The sequence below is a fragment of the Geotrypetes seraphini genome, chromosome 6, assembly GCF_902459505.1.
Source record: "Geotrypetes seraphini chromosome 6, aGeoSer1.1, whole genome shotgun sequence".
Classification (NCBI taxonomy): domain Eukaryota; kingdom Metazoa; phylum Chordata; class Amphibia; order Gymnophiona; family Dermophiidae; genus Geotrypetes; species Geotrypetes seraphini.
In genome coordinates, this window is record NC_047089.1 from 210,401,273 (window position 1) to 210,420,768 (window position 19,496).

A 19,496-nucleotide genomic window follows, 5' to 3' on the forward strand; every position below is an offset into this window, starting at 1 on the left:
ATACACTTTCATTTAAAGGAGTTTCAATTTTTAACTTTGATATACCACCTATAAGTTAACTTTCTAGGTGGTTTACAGAAGTAGCTTTGGTAATACAATAATAAAAAAGTTATTAAAGTAATTTGAAACATAACTTAAATAAAAAGAAATTACAATTAATAGGAAAGATGTATGAGGGAAAAAACAAGACCGATATAAATTAAATGTGCATGTCCCAGAGTCCTATCCTCTCAGAGGCAGTCCTCCTGTTCATAGAATATTTTTAGGACTTTTTTGAAAAAGTAGTTATGCTTCAAAAGCTAGGAACGTTAATGCTAAACATAGAATGATAACGCTAAAGAAGAAATAGCTAATAACTTTCATTGAGATGAAATCAGGAGTACAAGATAGGGATAAGGAATCAAGTACTGAAATAAATGTATTTATTTTAAAATTTTATTTTCTGCCTAACATCTAGGCAGGTTAAAACCATATAGCAGTTCACTAGAATATAATATTTTATGAACCATCATCAAAATTTTAAATGGAAATCTATCAGCTATTGGTTGTCATTCTACATGAAGAAGATGCAATCAAGTTTCCAAGCACTTAGAAACATAGAATATGACGGCAGAAAAGGGCCACGGCCAAACAAGTCTGCCCACTCTAATGACCCACCCCCCTAAGTTCTTCCTTGAAATGATCCCACATGCTTATCTCATTTTTTCTTAAAATCTAGCACGCTGCTGGCCTCAATTACCTGCAGTGGAAGATCATTCCAATGATCAACCACCCTTTCAGTGAAGAAATACTTCCTGGTGTCGCTATGAAATCTCCCACCCCTGATTTTCAAAGGATGCCCTCTTGTTGCCGTGGGTCCTTTAAGGAAAAAGATATCTTCTTCTACCTCAATAAGGCCCGTGACATATTTGAACGTCTCAATCATGTCTTCCCTCTCTCTGCGTTCCTCAAGTGAGTATAGCTGCAACTTACCCAGCCGTTCCTCATATGGGAGATCCTTGAGTCCTGAGACCATCCTGGTGGACATTCGTTGAACCGGCTCAACTCTCAGCACATCTTTTTGATAATGTGGCTTCCAGAATTGTACACAATATTCCAGATGAGGTCTCACCATGGATCTGTACAACGGCATTATAACTTCAGGCTCCCGGCTGACGAAACTTCTTCGGATACAATCTATCATTTGTCTAGCTTTGGATGAAGCTTTCTCCACTTGATTGGCAGTCTTCATATCTTCACTAATAATCACTCCTAAGTCCCGTTCTGCTGTAGTTCTTGCTAAAGTCTCATCATTTAGAGTGTAAGTTCTGCATGGATTTCTGCTGCCAAGGTGCATGACCTTATACTTTTTGGCATTAAAACTTAGTTGCCAAGTTGTAGACCAATGTTCCAGTAAGAATAGGTCCTGCGCCCTACTTATCGGGCACTGTGCTTTTGCCTACTATGTTGCATAGTTTAGCGTCATCGGCGAATAATGTAATTTTACCTCGAAGCCCCTGAGCCAGGTCCCTTATGAAGATATTAAATAGGTTCAGACCCAAGACCGAGCCCTGCAGCACTCCACTGATCACTTCCAACGTTTTGGAGAGAGTACCATTTACCACCACCTTCTGAAATGTACCTCTGAGCCAGTCTTTAACCCATGCAATCAATGTGTCTCCTAATCCCATCGAACTCATCTTGCTCAATAACCTGCGGTGTGGGACACTGTCAAAAACCTTACTGAAGTCCAAGTACACGATGTCCAGGGACTCCCCCATATCCAGCTTTTTCATTACCCAGTCAAAGAAACTGATTAGATTGGATTGGCAGGACCTACCCTTTGTAAATCCATGTTGATGGGGATCTCGTAGATTCTCATTGTTCAGGATCGTATCTAATTTGTGTTTGATTAGTGTTTCCATATCAATGTGAGACTTACTGGTCTATAATTTGCAGCCTCCATCCTGCAACCCTTTTTGTGGGGTGGAATGACGTTAGCTGTTTTCCAGTCCAATGGGATTCTTTCTGTGCTTAGGGAAAGATTGAAGAGCACGGATATTGGTTCCGCCAGGACAACTCTCAACTCCCTAAGCACCCTGGGATGTAGTTTTGTCTTGTCCCATGGCTTTGTTCACTTTGAGCCTTTGACGCTGCTGGACGTAAATTCTAAATTTTGAAACAGGTCAGTGTTCTCCCCAGAAATTTTTTCCATCCGGGTGGCATGAAAAGGTAGCCGGGTGGGGCGGGATGGGGAAATTTGGTGGTGGGGAAAATTAACCCCCTCTTTTACTAAGGTGCACTAGCATTTTTAGCGCGCGCAAACCCCTGTGCTATTTAGGAAAACTAACGCCAGCTCAATGCTGGCGTTAGCATCTAGCGCATGTGGCAATTCTCCGCGCACTAAGCGCACGCTAAAACCACTATTGTAACTTAGTAAAAGGAGCCCTAAATGCAGGGGTGTCCAATGTCGGTCCTCGAGGGCCGCAGTCCAGTCGGGTTTTCAGGATTTCCCTAATGAATATGCATTGAAAGCAGTGCATGCACATAGATCTCATGCATATTCATTGGGGAAATCCTGAAAACCCGACTGGACTGCGGCCCTTGAGGACCGACATTGGACACCCCTGCCTAAATGTGTACTATTTTTATTAGTTAATTATTATTATTTTCCAATGCTCAATATGACTTCCTTTTTTAAGGTTTGACACTTGTGCCAGAATATTTTTACTAAATTTAAGAAGTTTTTGCCCTCTTTCAAATGGTATACAGGTTAAAAAAAGGGAAAGGCATTAATGAAGTCATTAGGTTCAATCTAGCCATTTATTTCTGCATGAATTTAAACAACTAAAAAAAAAAAGATAAATATAGCTGATCCAGTCATACAAGAAATGGCTCTACAGCAAGGGTGCCCAAACTTTTTGGGCTTGCGAGCTACTTTTAAAATGACCAAGTCAAAATGATCTACCAACAATAAAATTTTAAAAAACCCCACAAAGCACACTGTATGCAGAGAAAATGTTAATTATCATATATATTCCGCAGGTTTTCAAAGAGGTCAAGGCAGATGATTTTATGCAATGTCACCTCAGGAACAACTATACAAAAATAGACAAATATATCCCCTCCCTTTTTACTAAATCGCAATAGCAGTTTTTAGCGCAGGGAGATGCGCTGAATGCTCTGCACTGCTCTCGGTGCTTAGAGGCTCCCTGTGCTAAAAAACGCTATTGCGATTTAGTAAAAGGGGGGCCATAGTGCAAAATATAGACAGCGGATATAAATTCTCAAAACAGACACATTTTGATCACTAAACTGAAAATAAAATAATTTCTCCCACAATTCTCTACCTCCCAACAACTCCAACCCTATCCCTGCTGATAGATCCTGGACTGCCTTTCGAAATAGCCTCCGAATCCCAGATCTCTAAACTTTGTCTCAAATTGAAATCCTGCAAATGTATCCTAGATCCTTTCCCATCCTACCTTTACGATAACATTCCTGCGCAGGCCATCTCCTCCCTCACCAATCTTGTAAACACTGCCCTACTATCTGGCCTGTTCTCTACAGAAATGGGACACATTGCCTTATCCCCTCTTTTGAAAAAAGCTGATCTCGACCCCTCCTCACCATCGAACTACCGCCCCATAGCAAACATCTTCCTCCTAACCAAACTGCTTGAGTCCATAGTCGCTACCCAGCTATCTTCTTATCTAGAGAGATTCTCCATTCTCTCCCCCTATCAACATGGCTTTAGACCCAGCTTCAGCACCGAGTCTCTCCTTGTCTCCCTAATATCAAAGGTGCAACAACTACATTCTCGAAACAAATTCGCTGTTCTGTTACAATTCGACCTCTCTGCTGCTTTTGATGTCATCCACCACGACATACTACTTTATCAACTTTCCGAGATAGGAATTGATTCCACCGTTCTTAATTGGTTTTCAAACTTCCTTCGCTCTCGCTCCTACACTGTCAACTCTATTGGCACCATGTCCACTCCTTGGTCTCCTTCTTGCGGTGTCCCTCAGGGATCACCCCTTCCCCTATCCTTTTTAATATCTATATGTCCTCATTGAAGCTCTTCCAGCTTTCCCCCCTTGAAACAATCTACACATACGCCGACGATATCCTTGTCCTTCTTGAAACAGACCAGAACCTCACCAACCTCCACGATAACATAACATCCTGCATAATGAGACTCCACTCCTGGTCCCTCTCGGTACAGATGAAACTAAATGAATCAAAAACAAAATTACTCTGGCTCGGCCCAAAGTTAGAACACCTGCCCACCCTCTTCACACTGCCCTCAGGCACTGCCTTACACCTTGAGTTCTCAAGCAAGGTCCTTGGCATCATTATCGATTCCTCTCTCTCTCTCTACGACCACCTGAACTCCTTGACAAAATCATGCTTTTTCAGCCTCCACATGCTAAGGAAAGCAAGACCCTTCTTCCGCCGTCCTTGTCCAATCCATCATCCTCTCCAAACTTGACTATTGTAATGCCATTTACCTATGCTTAACAAAAAAAAGCCTCCAAAGACTCCAGCTTATTCAGAACACGGCAGCCAAGCTGATTTTTGCAAAACGTAAATCTGACCACGTCTCCCCACTCCTGGCCAATCTTAACATAGTAACATAGTAGATGACGGCAGATAAATGGTCCATCCAGTCTGCCCAACCTGATTCAATTTAAATTTTTTTTTTTTTTTTCCTTCTTAGCTATTTCTGGGCAAGAATCCAAAGCTTTACCCGGTACTATGCTTGGGTTCCAACTGCCGAAATCTCTGTTAAGACTTACTCCAGCCCATCTACACCCTCCCAGCCATTGAAGCTCTCCCCTGCCCATCCTCCACCAAACAGCCATACACAGACACAGACCGTGCAAGTCTGCCCAGTAACTGGCCTTAGTTCAATATTTAATATTATTTTCTGATTCTAAATCTTCTGTGTTCATCCCACGCTTCTTTGAACTCAGTCACAGTTTTACTCTCCACCACCTCTCTCGGGAGCGCATTCCAGGCATCCACCACCCTCTCCGTAAAACAGAATTTCCTAACATTGCCCCTGAATCTACCACCCCTCAACCTCAAATTATGTCCTCTGGTTTTACCATTTTCCTTTCTCTGGAAAAGATTTTGTTCTACGTTAATACCCTTTAAGTATTTGAACGTCTGAATCATATCTCCCCTGTCTCTCCTTTCCTCTAGGGTATACATTAGAGAATGACACGGGGAGCGATCCCCGCAGCGAACCGCTGCGTGGCTGCGGTTTGGCTGCGGGTTATGGTGACCTCATTAGCAAATCGCCGCAGACGCGGGGACAAATCCTTTCACCACCCGCAAAAACGGTGAATAGATTTGTCCCCGCAGGCCAATGTCCCCCCTTCAAGAAACCGCTATTTACCTGTGTTTCACCTGCACATTGCCGCATTGACTCCGCCCCCCAATATACTGGCTCCTCATTTGTCAGATCAACCCTTCCTGCCAATAGAACCCCCCCCCCCCCCCGACGATCGCCAGCAGGAAGGTGCTCAGCCCTTCATGCCGACAGAACCAGCCCTCCCCAACGATCGCGGCAGGAGGATATCCAACCCCTCCTGCCTACCCCAACCCCCCCCCAACGGCCCTCCCGACGATCGCAGCAGGAGGATATCCAACCCCTCCTGCCAGCTCCCCAACAGCCCCCCTATGATCACTGGTAGGAGGGTGCCCAACCCCTCCTACCGGCCCCCCCAATGGCCCCCTATATCGCCAATAGGAGGGTGCCCAACCCCTCCTGCCGGACCCTCCCCCAACAAACCCCGCCATCCCGAAACACCACCCTTAGTCTTACTTTCCAAGTTGGACCGGACAGCTCCTCCCTCGTCTGGCCAGCAGGCCTGCCTCCGTCCAAATGAGGCGGGCCCGCCCCTCCCCTCCCCTGCCTAACCCACAGGATCCTAGGGCCTGATTGGCCCAAGCACCTAAGGCCCCTCCTATAGCGGGAGTGGCTTTAGGTGCCTAGACCAATCAGGCCCTAGGATCCTGTGGGTTGGGCAGGGTAGGGGCGGGCCCGCCTCATTTGGACGGAGGCAAGCCTGCTGGCCATACGTGTGAGGAGCCGTCCGGTCCAACTTGGAAAGTAAGACTAAGGGGGTTCCGGGGTGGGAGGGTTCGTTGGGGGGGGTCCAGCAGGAGGGGTTGGGTACCCTCCTGCCGGCGATCTTAGGGGAGGCCATTGGGAGGACCGGCAGGAGGGGTTGGGTACCCTTCTGCTGCGATTGTCGGGAGGGCCGTTGGGGGGGGGTCTACAGGAGGGGTTGGGTGCCCTCCTGCCGTGATCGCTGGGGGGAGGGGAGACTTGCAGCCGTAGCCGCGCTCACTATGCTAATCACGATTAGCATAGTGACCGCGATTAGGTACACGATTTGGTACACGATTAGGTACACGATTTGCCGCGATTAGGTACAGCGGCCGCGTCTACTTACCATGTAGGCTAACATTGTAAGCATTAAAAGTACATGTCGTGTTTGTTTTTGTATAGTTATTAACTAATATTTAACTAAGTTTTAAAGTTTTAAAGAATGTTTCCTTTATACGTAAATAAAAAAAAGTATTTAAAATCGTACCCGTTTGAGGCTTTTATATATGCAGCGGTGACGGTGACGGGGCGGTGAATGGGGTTGCGGTGACGGGGCGGTGAATGGGGTGGCAGTGGCGGTGACGGGGCGGTGAATGGGGTGGCAGTGGCGGTGACGGGGCGGTGAATGGGGTGGCAGTGGCGGTGACGGGGCGGTGAATGGGGTGGCAGTGGCGGTGACGGGGCGGTGAAGGGAATGGCGGTGACGGGGCGGTGCAGAGGATGGTGAGACGGGGACGGGGCGGTGACGGGGACCAATTTTTTCACCGTGTCATTCTCTAGTATACATATTCAGGGCTTCCAGTCTCTCCTCATACGTCTTCTGGCGCAAGCCTCCTATCATTTTCGTCGCCCTCCTCTGGACCGCCTCAAGTCTTCTTACGTCTTTCGCCAGATACGGTCTCCAAAACTGAACACAATACTCCAAGTGGGGCCTCACCAATGACCTGTACAGGGGCATCAACACCTTCTTCCTTCTACTGACTACGCCTCTCTTTATACAGCCCAGAATCCTTCTGGCAGCAGCCACTGCCTTGTCACACTGTTTTTTCGCCTTTAGATCTTCGGACACTATCACCCCAAGGTCCCTCTCCCCGTCCGTGCTTATCAGCTTCTCTCCTCCCAGCATATACGGTTCCTTCCTATTATTAATCCCCAAATGCATTACTCTGCATTTCTTTGCATTGAATTTTAGTTGCCAGGCATTAGACCATTCCTCTAACTTTTGCAGATCCTTTTTCATATTCTCCACTCCCTCTTCGGTGTCTACTCTGTTACAAATCTTGGTATCATCTGCAAAAAGGCACACTTTTCCTTCTAACCCTTCAGCAATGTCACTTACATACATATTGAACAGGATTGGCCCCAGCACCGAACCCTGAGGGACTCCACTAGTCACCTTTCCTTCCTTCGAGCGACTTCCATTAATCACCACCCTCTGGGGTCTGTCCGACAGCCAGTTTCTGACCCAGTTCACCACTTTGGGTCCTAACTTCAGCCCTTCAAGTTTGTTCAACAACCTCCTATGAGGAACTGTATCAAAGGCTTTGCTGAAATCCAAGTAAATTACATCTAGCATATGTCCTCGATCCAGCTCTCTGGTTACCCAATCAAAAAATTCAATCAGGTTCGTTTGGCACGATTTACCTTTTGTAAAGCCATGTTGCCTCAGATCCTGTAACCCATTAGATTCAAGGAAATACACTATCCTTTCTTTCAGCAACACTTCCATTATTTTTCCAACAACTGAAGTGAGGCTGCTTCATCCCTGTGACCACTTTTATGAATAGGGACCACATCCGCTCTCCTCCAATCCCCAGGAATCACTCCCGTCTCCAGAGATTTGTTGAACAAGTCTTTAATAGGACTCGCCAGAACCTCTCTGAGCTCCCTTAGTATCCTGGGATGGATCCCGTCTGGTCCCATCGCTTTGTCCACCTTCAGTTTTTCAAGTTGCTCATAAACACCCTCCTCCATGAACGGCGCAGAATCTACTCCATTTTCTCGTGTAACTTTGCCAGACAATCTCGGTCCTTCTCCAGGATTTTCTTCTGTGAACACAGAACAGAAGTATTTGTTTAGCACATTTGCTTTCTCCTCATCACTCTCCACATATTTGTTCCCAGCATCTTTTAGCCTAGCAATTCCATTTTTTATCTTCCTCCTTTCACTAATATATCTGAAAAAATTTGTATCTCCCTTTTTTACATTTTTAGCCATTTGTTCTTCCGCCTGTGCCTTCGCCAAACGTATCTCTCTCTTGGCTTCTTTCAGTTTCACCCTGTAGTCCTTTCTGCTCTCCTCTTCTTGGGTTTTTTATATTTCATGAACGCCAACTCTTTCGCCTTTATTTTCTCAGCCACTAGGTTGGAGAACCATATCGGCTTCCTTTTTCTCTTGTTTTTATTGATTTTCTTCACATAAAGGTCCGTAGCCATTTTTATCACTCCTTTCAGCTTAGACCACTGTCTTTCCACTTCTCTTATGTCCTCTCATCCTAACAGCTCTTTCTTCAGGTACTTTCCCATTGCATTATAAGTCCGTACGTTTGAAATCTAGGACTTTAAGTATCGTGCGGCCGCTCTCCACTTTAGCCATTATATCAAACCAAACCGTTTGATGATCGCTACTACCCAGGTGAGCACCCACTCGAACATTAGAGATACTCTCTCCATTTGTGAGGACCAGATCCAATATTGCTTTTTCCCTTGTGGGTTCCGTCACCATTTGTCTGAGCAGAGCCTCTTGAAAGGCATCCACAATCTCCCTACTTCTTTCCGATTCTGCAGACGGAACATTCCAGTCCGCATCCGGCAGGTTGAAATCTCCCAACAGCAGAACCTCCTCTTTCCTTCCAAACTTTTGGATATCCACAATCAGATCCTTATCAATTTGCTGCGATTGAGTCGGAGGTCTGTAGACTACACCCACGTAGATAGAAGTTCCATCTTCTCTTTTCAAAGCAATCCATATCGCTTCTTCCTCTCCCCAGGTCCCTTGCATTTCGGTCGCTTGGATATTGATCTTTACATAGAGAGCTACTCCTCCACCTTTATGACCATCTCTGTCCTTCCTAAAAAGATTATATCCCGGTATGTTTGCATCCCATCCATGTGATTCACTGAACCATGTCTCTGTGATAGCAACAATATCTAGATCTGCCTCTAATATCAGGGCTTGCAGATCATGAACTTTGTTGCTTAGACTCCGAGCATTTGTGGTCATCGCTTTCCAGCTATTTTTCAGCGATAATCTCCTTTTTTGTATGGATTTTTGTGTCGCTTCACTTTCATTGGCTCCCAGTGATTTCCAGAGTCCAATTCAAATGCTCTTGCCTGGCTTTTAAGATTATTCACGGCATCCTTCCTTCCCTAATCCCACTTTCTTTCAACTCCTCGTGCCCTGACTCCACCAGGACCGCCCATAAATTAAAACTATCCTTCCCCTCCCTACATGGTATTCTCCACGCAGGTAAACTGGGAAAATCACTTATTTTCAAAATCACAGGTCTCTGGAATGACCTTACTATCCTGCTACTATCCTGAGCTCCCTCCATTTATTCCGCAAGCAACTAAAAACCTGGCTCTTCTCTAACATGTAATTTCTTTTCCCTTACTTTTCCACTCGATTTATAAACTTATGTAAACCTTTTCCTACCCTTTCTCATTTTTAAGTTCTTGTAAACCGTGCCGAGCTCTACTTCCGTGGAGATGATGCGGTATATAAACTTAAGGTTTAGTTTAGTTTAGTTACCGTAGTTACGTCAGCTCTATGGCTACTTTAACTGTAAGGCGCCTGAATCTAAGGCTATATGCTACCATTCTGTAATGGAACCTGGGAGCCCATTCACTGCTATAGAATAGGCGTTCCCTGTACAGTCTCAGGGTGCCTACAAGGAAGAACCCACTTGGAGAATTGCCCCTTATTTTTTTAAGGATTATAAAAACAGAAGCAATAATGTGAAAAACAAAACCCAGCCTTAAAACAGGCTCAATTAATTTGTGAACCATTATTTAAAGGATACTCAGAAAAAATATTGTTTTCCCTTAACTTAAATGAAATAAACATATTCCTATCCATCATTTGACTATAGCTAAGTGCAAAAGAACCTCATAGAGCTGCAGTGAAATAGAAAAGTGATTTCGTTTTACTGTAATATCTGCATTAAGTGGATTTTCACACCCCATGCTCCTTAAATCCTGATGTACTTCAAGCTTTTCCTGTATCAGACTTTGCAAGATTAATAAATGGAGCATCCTTCTGCCTGCCAGTTAAAGGATGAAAAACAAATGCCTATAAAGTTCAAATCACAGCTTGACTAAACTTGAACTTTCTTGATCTTATTCTTCCTGGTTGACCACTTTATCTTCCACAATAGACACCAAGGTTGCTTGGATCTGAGCTTTACAAGAGCAAGCAGAATCGGGTCCGATGTCCGTGAGTTTGTTTTTCTCAAATGGTATACCACTAAACTTGCTGCTTTTACTTGCTTCAGGCCTTCCTCGTTGCCGGGTCCTGCCTACTTTCTGTTTCCGCGAAGGCAGGACCCGGCAGCGAGGAAGGCCCAAAGCAAGTAAAAGCAGCAAGTTGTAAGCTTCCCTCCGGGGCTCTATCATGTGCGAGCTTTCCCTTGTCTGCAACCGTGGACCGGATCCCGGCGCCTCGCAGGTAAAGACTGAGCAGAAGTATTCATTTAGTAGTTCGGCTTTATCGGAGTCCGATTCTACATAGTTCTCGTCTGGTTTCCTAAGGCGCCCTATCCCATCTGTGTTTCTTTTTCTGTCACTAATATACCTGAAAAAGGATTTATCCCCCTTTTTAATGTTCTTTGCTAGATTCTCTTCCATCCGGAGTTTGGCCTCTCCGACTTCTGTTTTGACAGCTCTAGACTTGGCCAGATAATCTTCTTTAGCTTCTAGTTTTTCTGATTGTTTGCAGGAGATAAATGCTCTTTTCTTCTTTTTTACGAGATACGAGATCTCCGCAGAGAACCACTGAGGTTTATTGTTTCTCCGCCGTTTACTTACTGTTTTTATATAGAGGTTAATTGCTTCGGGTAGGGTAGATTTCAGAGCTGACCACATTACCTCTACATTATCTGTTTCGGTCTGGTTTTGCAGCGCCCCATAGACAAAATCTCCCATGCTTTTGAAGTTAGTGCCCTTAAAGTTGAGGTCCTTTGTGGATGTGTTTGATCTAGTGAATTCTTTCCTGAGGTGAAACCATACCATGTTGTGGTCACTGGAGGCCAACATATCGCCTACCGAAACCTCTGTGACACTATCTCCGTTGGTGAGTACCAATACCATCTCTCTAAGTTGTGCTCCCCTTATGGAGGTTAGTAGCCTTCTGCTGCCGCTGGTCGTAGCGGAAAGTTTGTTCCAATCTGCATCAGGCATATTGAAGTCCCCCAACAGTACCGTGTCTACACGCAGAGTGATGGTCTCTATGTCTTCGATTAATTCTATGTCTTCCTGTTGTCTTGGAGGTCTGTATACAACACCAAGATACAGGCATTTGTCATTTCCCCTGGCCAGGTTCACCCAAAGGAATTCCCCGGTGTACTTGACATCTGCGATTCTGGTAACTTTGATGTCTTCTTTAGTGTATAGTGCTACCACTCCCCCTGTTTTGCCCTCACTATCTTGACGAAGTAAGTTGTATCCCGGTATAGCCATATCCCACCCATGGGAATCCGTGAACCAGGTCTCGGATATTGCTACCACATCTAGGTCGGCGTTCCTCATTTCCGTCTCTAATTCCAGAATTTTATTGCCTAAACTGTGGGCATTAATGTACATAGACCTCCATACTTTGTTTGCTAGGTCTCCGTGGAGATTTTCCCGCTTGAGCTAGTGCGACTCCTACGGTACTGTTTGCAATGTGTGTACTTACCTCAGACTCAGAAGTGGAATGGCAACTTACCCCGCCAGGATGGTTACCACACCAGTATGAAAGTGGGTACCCTCCCCCAACTTACCTAGTTTAAAGCCCTAAGAAGCAGGCAGGCTAGTCGGTGTCCAAAGACGTTCTTACCCCTTCTGGTCAGGTGGAGCCCGTCTGGACCCTGTAGTCCTTGTAGTACCTTTTCCATGGTCTAGGAATCCGAAGTTCATCTCTTTGCACCATCCGTGTAGCCACTCGTTTGCCCTCTGGATACAATCTTCCCTTACCTCTCACTGGATCGAGGAGAAGACCACCTGCACTTCCATCCGCCTCAGCTTCTCACCTAGGGCTCCAAAGTCTTTAGGTATTTTCTCCGGGGTGTTCCTGGCAGTGTCGTTCGTTCTGACATAGATGAGAAGCATAGGGAAGTGGTGTTGGGGCTTGATAAGTCTTTCTAAGCAGGCGGTCACATCCCGGATCCTGGCTCCTGGTAGAAAACAAACCTCTCTTGATTGTACATCTGGTCTGCAAATTGGTCCCTCGGTGCCTCTCAGCAGGGAGTCCCCAATGACTACCATTCTGCACTTCTTCGGGGGGAGCTGATACGTTGCCCCCGGAACCGGAGTCATCTGCTGGACATCTTCCTGTACTTCATTGGCAGGTCCTTCCTGTAAAAGCTGGAATCTGTTCCTCAAGGTGATTTGTAGGGTCGATGTAAAGCTGCCCTGTTTGCAAGAAAAAGAAAAAAGAAGAAGAGGAAGGTCTTCTGTGTTTGCCTGTAGAGGAGGTAACCAGCTGCCAGGAGTCAGCGTCTCTAGCCTCTTCCTGTACCACAATTGTTGGTTTCAAAGCTGTAGGTTTGGTTGGTCTGGGCGTATTGAGGATGGTCTTGTCTTGCGCCTGCTCGATGATTTGGGACAGCTCCTGGATAACTCCGTCGATGAAGGCCTCATCTTCCCGGATGCTTCTCAGGTGCTTCACCTCTTCCCTTAGGCTCATCAGCTCTGCAGGATGTCTCCGTCTAGCTGGTCAACCTCTTCTGTGATTAACATTTGGATTAGTTACAATCATCTGGCTCAGGGGCTTCAAGGTAAAATAACATTATTCGCAGATGACGCCAAACTGTGTAACATAGTAGCTAATAGCACTTTGCCCGACGGTATGACACAGGACCTACTCTTGTTGGAACGTTGGTCCTCAACTTGGCAACTTAGCTTTAACGCTAAGAAATGTAAGGTCATGCACCTTGGCAGCAGAAATCCGTGCAGGAATTACACCCTAAATGGTGAGACCTTAGCTAGGATCACAGCAGAGCGCGATTTAGGAGTAATCATTAGTGAAGACCTGAAAGCTGCCAATAAAGTGGAGAAGGCTTCATCCAAGGCTAGACAAATGTTGGGATGTATCCATAGAAGTTTCGTTAGCCGGAAACCCAAGGTCATAATGCCATTGTACAGAACCATGGTGAGACATCATCTGGAATACTGTGTGCAATTCTGGAGGCCACACTACCGTAAAGATGTACTGAGAATCGAGTCGGTTCAGTGTATGGCCACCAGGATGGTCTCAGGGCTCAAGGATCTCTCATATGAAGAGAGGCTGAATAAATTGTGGCTGTACTCTCTCGAGGAATGTAGGGAGATGGGAGACATGATTGAGACGTTTAAGTATATCACCGGTCGTATCGAGGAGGAAGATGATATTTTCTTTCTTAAAGGACCCTCGGCCACAAGGGGGCATCCGCTAAAAATCAGGGGCGGGAAATTTTGTGGCGACTTCAGGAAGTATTTCTTCACCGAAAGAGTGGTTGATCATTGGAATAGACTTCTGTGCAGTTGGGCAAGGCCAGCAGCGTACCAGATTTTAAGAATAAATGGGATGCGCATGTGGGATCTCTAAGAAGGTAATAGTGGGGGGAGAGTCATTAGAATAGGCAGACTTGATGAGATATAGGATATCTGGGAGAATAAATTTAGGGAAGGGGGATCTTTAGTGTGGGCAGACTAGATGGGCTATGGCCCTTTTCTGCCGTCATTTTTCTATGTTTCTATCTGATGTCTACTGCATGAATCCCTTGAAAAAAGGTGCGACAGTAGTCAAGATGGGCTAGAACTAAAGCATGGACCAACGTTCTTATTACTTTTCTGTTCAAAGTTTAATAATTGAATGAGCCTAAACATAAAAAAGCATTTATTAATATCTGATATACGAGAATGAAATGTGAAATTAGGATCCAATATTACTCCTAATTATTTTAAGCGTAGTTGAAAGGGATATTGGCGAATTAGCCATAATAATTTTCCCATAAAGAGGGACTGTGTAATAACTAAAAATAAAAAGCAAGGTTTTGTGTATTATCAGGGCTGATTTTAACTTATTAGTTCCTAAATAGGACATGACAGAAACGAGCTTTTCATTAATTATTTATTCAGGTTTGACGTATCAAATAGAGTAAGAACTTAAATGTCATCTGTGTAAATATGAGAAATAATGTGATTCAATCTCTATCCCCTTCTTTTATCAAGCTGCACTGCCAAGCAGCACGAGTTAAATGCTGAGCTGTCCATTCTAATCTTATGGGCAACTTGGCATTTAGCTTGTGCTGCTTGGCAGCACAGCTTGATAAAAAGGGGACTTATATTTACGCATGGTGACATGAAAATATTATAAGAGAAGTTTCAAGTTTATTTAAAATTTTTTATACCACTTAATCAAACTTCTAGGTGGTGTATAATGAAAAATACCACAAAAACAATATTAAAAAATTAGAAATGCTAAACAATACAGGATATATTAGTAAAACAAATGACATGACATATAGACTTACTTCAAACAAATGGGAAAAAAAGGGCAAGAACTACAATCTTTGGAGATTAGAGCACAAAGAGGAGAAAAACCAATAGGTGGGGTTGAAAACAACGAAGAAAAATGGGGAGACCCAATGATCCACAGTGAAAACAATCCACCAATGAACACAAAAACAGTTGATACAGATGTTCTGGAGATAATTTATTAAACACTGACATATAAAACCATGAAAATTCAATTAAAAAAAGTACAATAAAAAAAAAATATAGTGATAAAAATCCAACCGGACCCTACACGGTCCGTGTTTCGGCGAACACGCCTTCCTCAGGGATCCAATGGTTTGCAAACTCACATATAAAGAATTGGACTGAAAACAGTCTATTGTCTTTAAACCTGTGAGCAAAGAACACCGAAGACAAGCTGAAGTAGAAAAAAAAATGCTAGGGTCTGGTTGGATTTTTATCACTGTATTTTTTATCATTGTACTTTTTTAATTGAATTTTCATGGTTTTATATGTCAGTGTTTAATAAATTATCTCTAGAACATCTGTATCCACAGTTTTTGTTTTCATTGATGAAAACAACGAAGCATTATTTTAGTCCTTAAAGGACCGTTATTGTCCAAACCATCCTGGAACAAGAAGGTTTTTAACTTGGATTTAAATTGATTTAATGTGGACTCAATGGGTAAGTGATTGGGGCAGCAAGTTCTAGAGGGAAGATGCCAATAATGAGCCTTGAGGATTTAATATGGCCCAATTTTTTTTATGTGTTTCATTGGGCAATATAACCTAAATATAAAACAAATGTTTGATTAAAAAACATATACCCCCCACTTTTACAAAACCACAGCACAGCTCCAGCTATCATAGAATTCCTATGAGCATTGGAGCTGTTACTGCCGTGGCCGGCGCTAAAAACAGAGCTACGGTTTTGTAAAAGGGGAAATAGTCTTATATATTTCTTACCTGGATCTGACTGCAGTAAGCAGCACATTACATGTGTATGCAGCCATATTTTCTTGAGATTATATTCTTAGTGCTGCCAGAAGGGAAAAAAAAAAAATTAAGCAAATGCATCTGACCTAAAACTAAGCAGCTAATAGAAAAGAACTTTCCCCCATTCTGGGCAAATGAAAAATGTGTTTATTCAATGAGATCTTAATTATCTTACAAATCGTATGTGTATAATTTTGGATTTCTGTAACATCTCTTTTTTTCACTCAATACAAAATTAACTTCTCAAAGTTAATGCCAAAGCATGTAATAAAATGTTTTTGCAGCTGAGTTCAAGGACTCCTTTTACGAAAGCGCGTTAGGGCCTTAACACGCGGAATAGTGCGCGCTAAATTGCCGCACGCGCTAGCCACTACTGTCTCCTCTTGAGCAGGCAGTAGTTTTTCAGCTAGCGCACGCTATAGTGCGTGCTAATCCGGTGCGTGCTCTAAAAACACTAGCGCACCTTCGTAAAAGGAGCCCTAAAAGTTTTTGGAGGAAACACCATAAACCATTATTAACAATGTAAATTTGGAGGAAGCCATTTGTTTATCCCTGTGTGCAAGCAGCATAGAATCTATCTACTTTCTGGAATCCAGCCAGGTAGTTATGGTCTCTATTAGCCACTGTTGTAAACATAATACTGGGTTTGATGGACCTTTGGTCTGATCCAGTATGGCCATTCTTATATGTCAATTGCTTTTCATAAGTCTGTGTAAAACAGAATAATAAACAACCAGTCTTCTGATTTAAAAAAAACAACAAAAAAAAAACCACATGATGCTTTAAACTAATCAGTGGAACTTTATATTCCATTACCGATAAAAATGTCCAGAATTCTTATCACACCTGCAAAGATGAACCTGTACTCTATTATAATTTTCACATTTATTAAACACAATTCCATCAAAATGCTCAGAGCAGTATACAACAGAATCACTACAAGTAAAAAGACTAAGGGCCTCTTCTATTAAACTGCGCTAACAGTTTCTAGCACGGGAAGTCGAGCTGAATGGCCCGCGCTGCTCCCAACGCTCAATGAGTTCCTATGAGCGTCGGGAGCAGTGCGGGCCATTCAGCGCGGCTCTCTGCGCTAAAAACTGCTAGCGCAGTTTAATAGAAGAGGGGGTAAGTGGTGTGGTAGAAGCATTTAGGTAAACCATACTCACAAACATCCCACAGCTTGCACTCGGATGTTTTCATGGAAGAAGGAAGGTAGCACCATAAAATAACACTACATTTACTGTAAATTTACTTTGTGACTGAATGTTTTTTTATGGGACTTGTAAACAAACTAAAAACTCAAAGGGAAAACTGCAATAAAGACTTGTGAATTCCCTATAAATCCACCTAAATATACTGAAATAAAAAAGGTCAATAAATAATTTGTATGTAATACCTTTTTTTTTTTGTGATAATATTTCTTTATTGAGCAAACCAGCATACACAAAACAGAACATTGTACAGGAACATCCAGCAATCCAGCGAAAATCACCCTTTCGGGCACATACAGAGCAAAAGGCAAAAACACAAGGAAGATCAGAATGCTCCAACACAAGAGGTGCTCAATACAGTTTTCCATGTAACACCCTCTAAAGCCCCCCCAAAACATAGCGGAACACCCCAATACCAAAACACACAGCAAAATGCACCTGAAACACCAGATGCAACCCCCCCAATCCCCCCACCCACCCCTACTCCCAACCTGTGGTAGACATAGAGGAAGTATACAAAATAGACAACAAATATACAAAAATTGACAAAACATGAACCAAAGAGAGACAGAAAATAGACACACAAGAATGAGGAGAACTAAGTCCAGAGGGAAGAAGAGGAGAAAAAGAAAGAGAAAGAGAAAGGAATCCCTGAATAGAATCCACGGAAAAAGGAGCCTGAAGAGGGAAAGTACCTAAGAGGACAGAAGACCCCAATATAGGCTAACAGTTCAATAGGAGACTCCTCTCGCGATGGAGAAGGGTCAGCCAATATGCCTCCCAGATATCCTGAAAGCGAGACCACTTGCGTTCATCTCGAGTGCCCGCAGCCCGTCTTTCCAAGAGGGCTAAGTCATACAGAGACCCCTGCCATCGAGAGAAAGAGGGAGCATGTGGCTCTCGCCAAAAAGTCAAAATGGCTTTCTTAGCCAACAAAAGGGCCTTAGAAAGCAACTGCTGCTGCCCAACAGTGCACCCAGGAAGCTCCGCCTCTTGGTAAAAAAGAGCTCCACAGGGATTACATCTCGGGATCCCAGGAACCAAAGAGGACAAGTAGGTCCAGCCTTTTGGCAGCCAAATGACCCTTCCAGTCTTCCCATCCGCAGTATCCACTATCTCCTCCTCTCCACGTGCCTGTCCCACGCTTTCTTGAATTCAGACACAGTCTTTGTCTCCACTACCTCTTCCGTGAGACTATTCCACGCATCTACCACTCTTTCTGTAGAAAAGTATTTCCTTAGATTACTCCTGAGCCTATCACCTCTTAACTTCAACCTATGCCTTCTCATTCTGGAGCTTCCTTTCAAATGACTCGCCTCATGCACATTTATGCCATGTATGCCATCAATGAGCTCCAGGGATAATGTAATCCAAATATCTCCTTGTAGTTTGTAAATAGAACATTAAAACAACCTATCCCCAGACAAACTTCAGAACACAAAATGGTAAATTCAGAACTCTACTACATGCTCTTGGTGTATAATTTTGCCAAGATTGATCCAAAAGGCTCCCACAGAGAGGCACTCCCAAAACATATGCCCAGGGAAGCAGGATTAATAGGACATTTGGGACACCCCGCATGATCTGCAATACCGGCCCGGTGTGCTCTGTGAGGGGAAATAAAAGCTCTGTGAAGGAATTTATATTCTTGTTCCCTATGTAACATGTTACATGATATGGTGCGTACATAGACAAAGCAGCGAGAAATAAATTCAGACGGAACTATGCAACCCAAGTCAGCACTCCACACCCCTGCCAACCAATCAGCTCGTTCGGTCTGTAAAGGGGGGCCCAGAGCAGCAACATAATATCGAAGACGTGGAGCCGCATCCTCCCCCAACGCCAAACACCTCCCAAGATCCTGTGCCACCGATCCGCTCAATCGATCCCCAGAGAAGCTTAGAACATAATGTCGGAGCTGGAGGTAGCCGAAAGCATCCACCCTATCCAGCCCATACAGCGACCCCAATTCGGCAGAGGAAAGAAGAACGCCCCCATCGGAGAGAACATCCCCCAGTCTACGAATTCCATGTGCATGCCAAATCCGAAATACCTTGCTGTCATTGCCCGGTTTAAAATGCAAATTACCCACCAGCAGGAGTAGAGGAGTGATATTAGAGTGGATGCCCAGATGCTTACATGGTAATTTCCAAATGTGTCTCATATAAGCCCAAACAATATGTCCCCTGTAGACAGAGGACAACTGGGCAGCAGGAGCATGCAGCAAAAACAACCCAGAGATAGGGTATAAAAAATCCCTGTCCACGGAAAACATTAAAAAAGAGGAGCTCTCCATACACTAGTCCCGAATCAATCTAGTCCCACATGCCAGATTATAGGTGCGAATGTCTAGCAGTCCAAATCCCCCCTGCGACTCAGGCAACATCAAAATACGAAGAGATAGCCGAGGCCGGCGCCCACGCCACAAGAAAGTCCTCAAAGCCCTATACAACTGAGCTAAGTCCCCGGTCCGCAACCACAGCGGAAGAGTTT

The 19,496-nt window shown here is 44.1% G+C and overlaps 1 protein-coding gene across 12 annotated transcripts in view; it reads right to left on the reverse strand.

Moving 5' to 3' along the window:
- LETM2 (leucine zipper and EF-hand containing transmembrane protein 2) overlaps window positions 1-19,496 on the reverse strand; it is a 171,128-nt gene that overhangs the window by 96,775 nt on the left and 54,857 nt on the right. For all 12 annotated transcript variants that reach the window (XM_033948609.1, XM_033948608.1, XM_033948606.1 and 9 more), the window contains one exon: window positions 15,763-15,835. In XM_033948609.1, coding sequence (XP_033804500.1) covers window positions 15,763-15,809 — 47 coding nt within the window. In that variant the 5' untranslated portion in view covers window positions 15,810-15,835. The remainder of the gene's footprint in view (window positions 1-15,762; window positions 15,836-19,496) is intronic.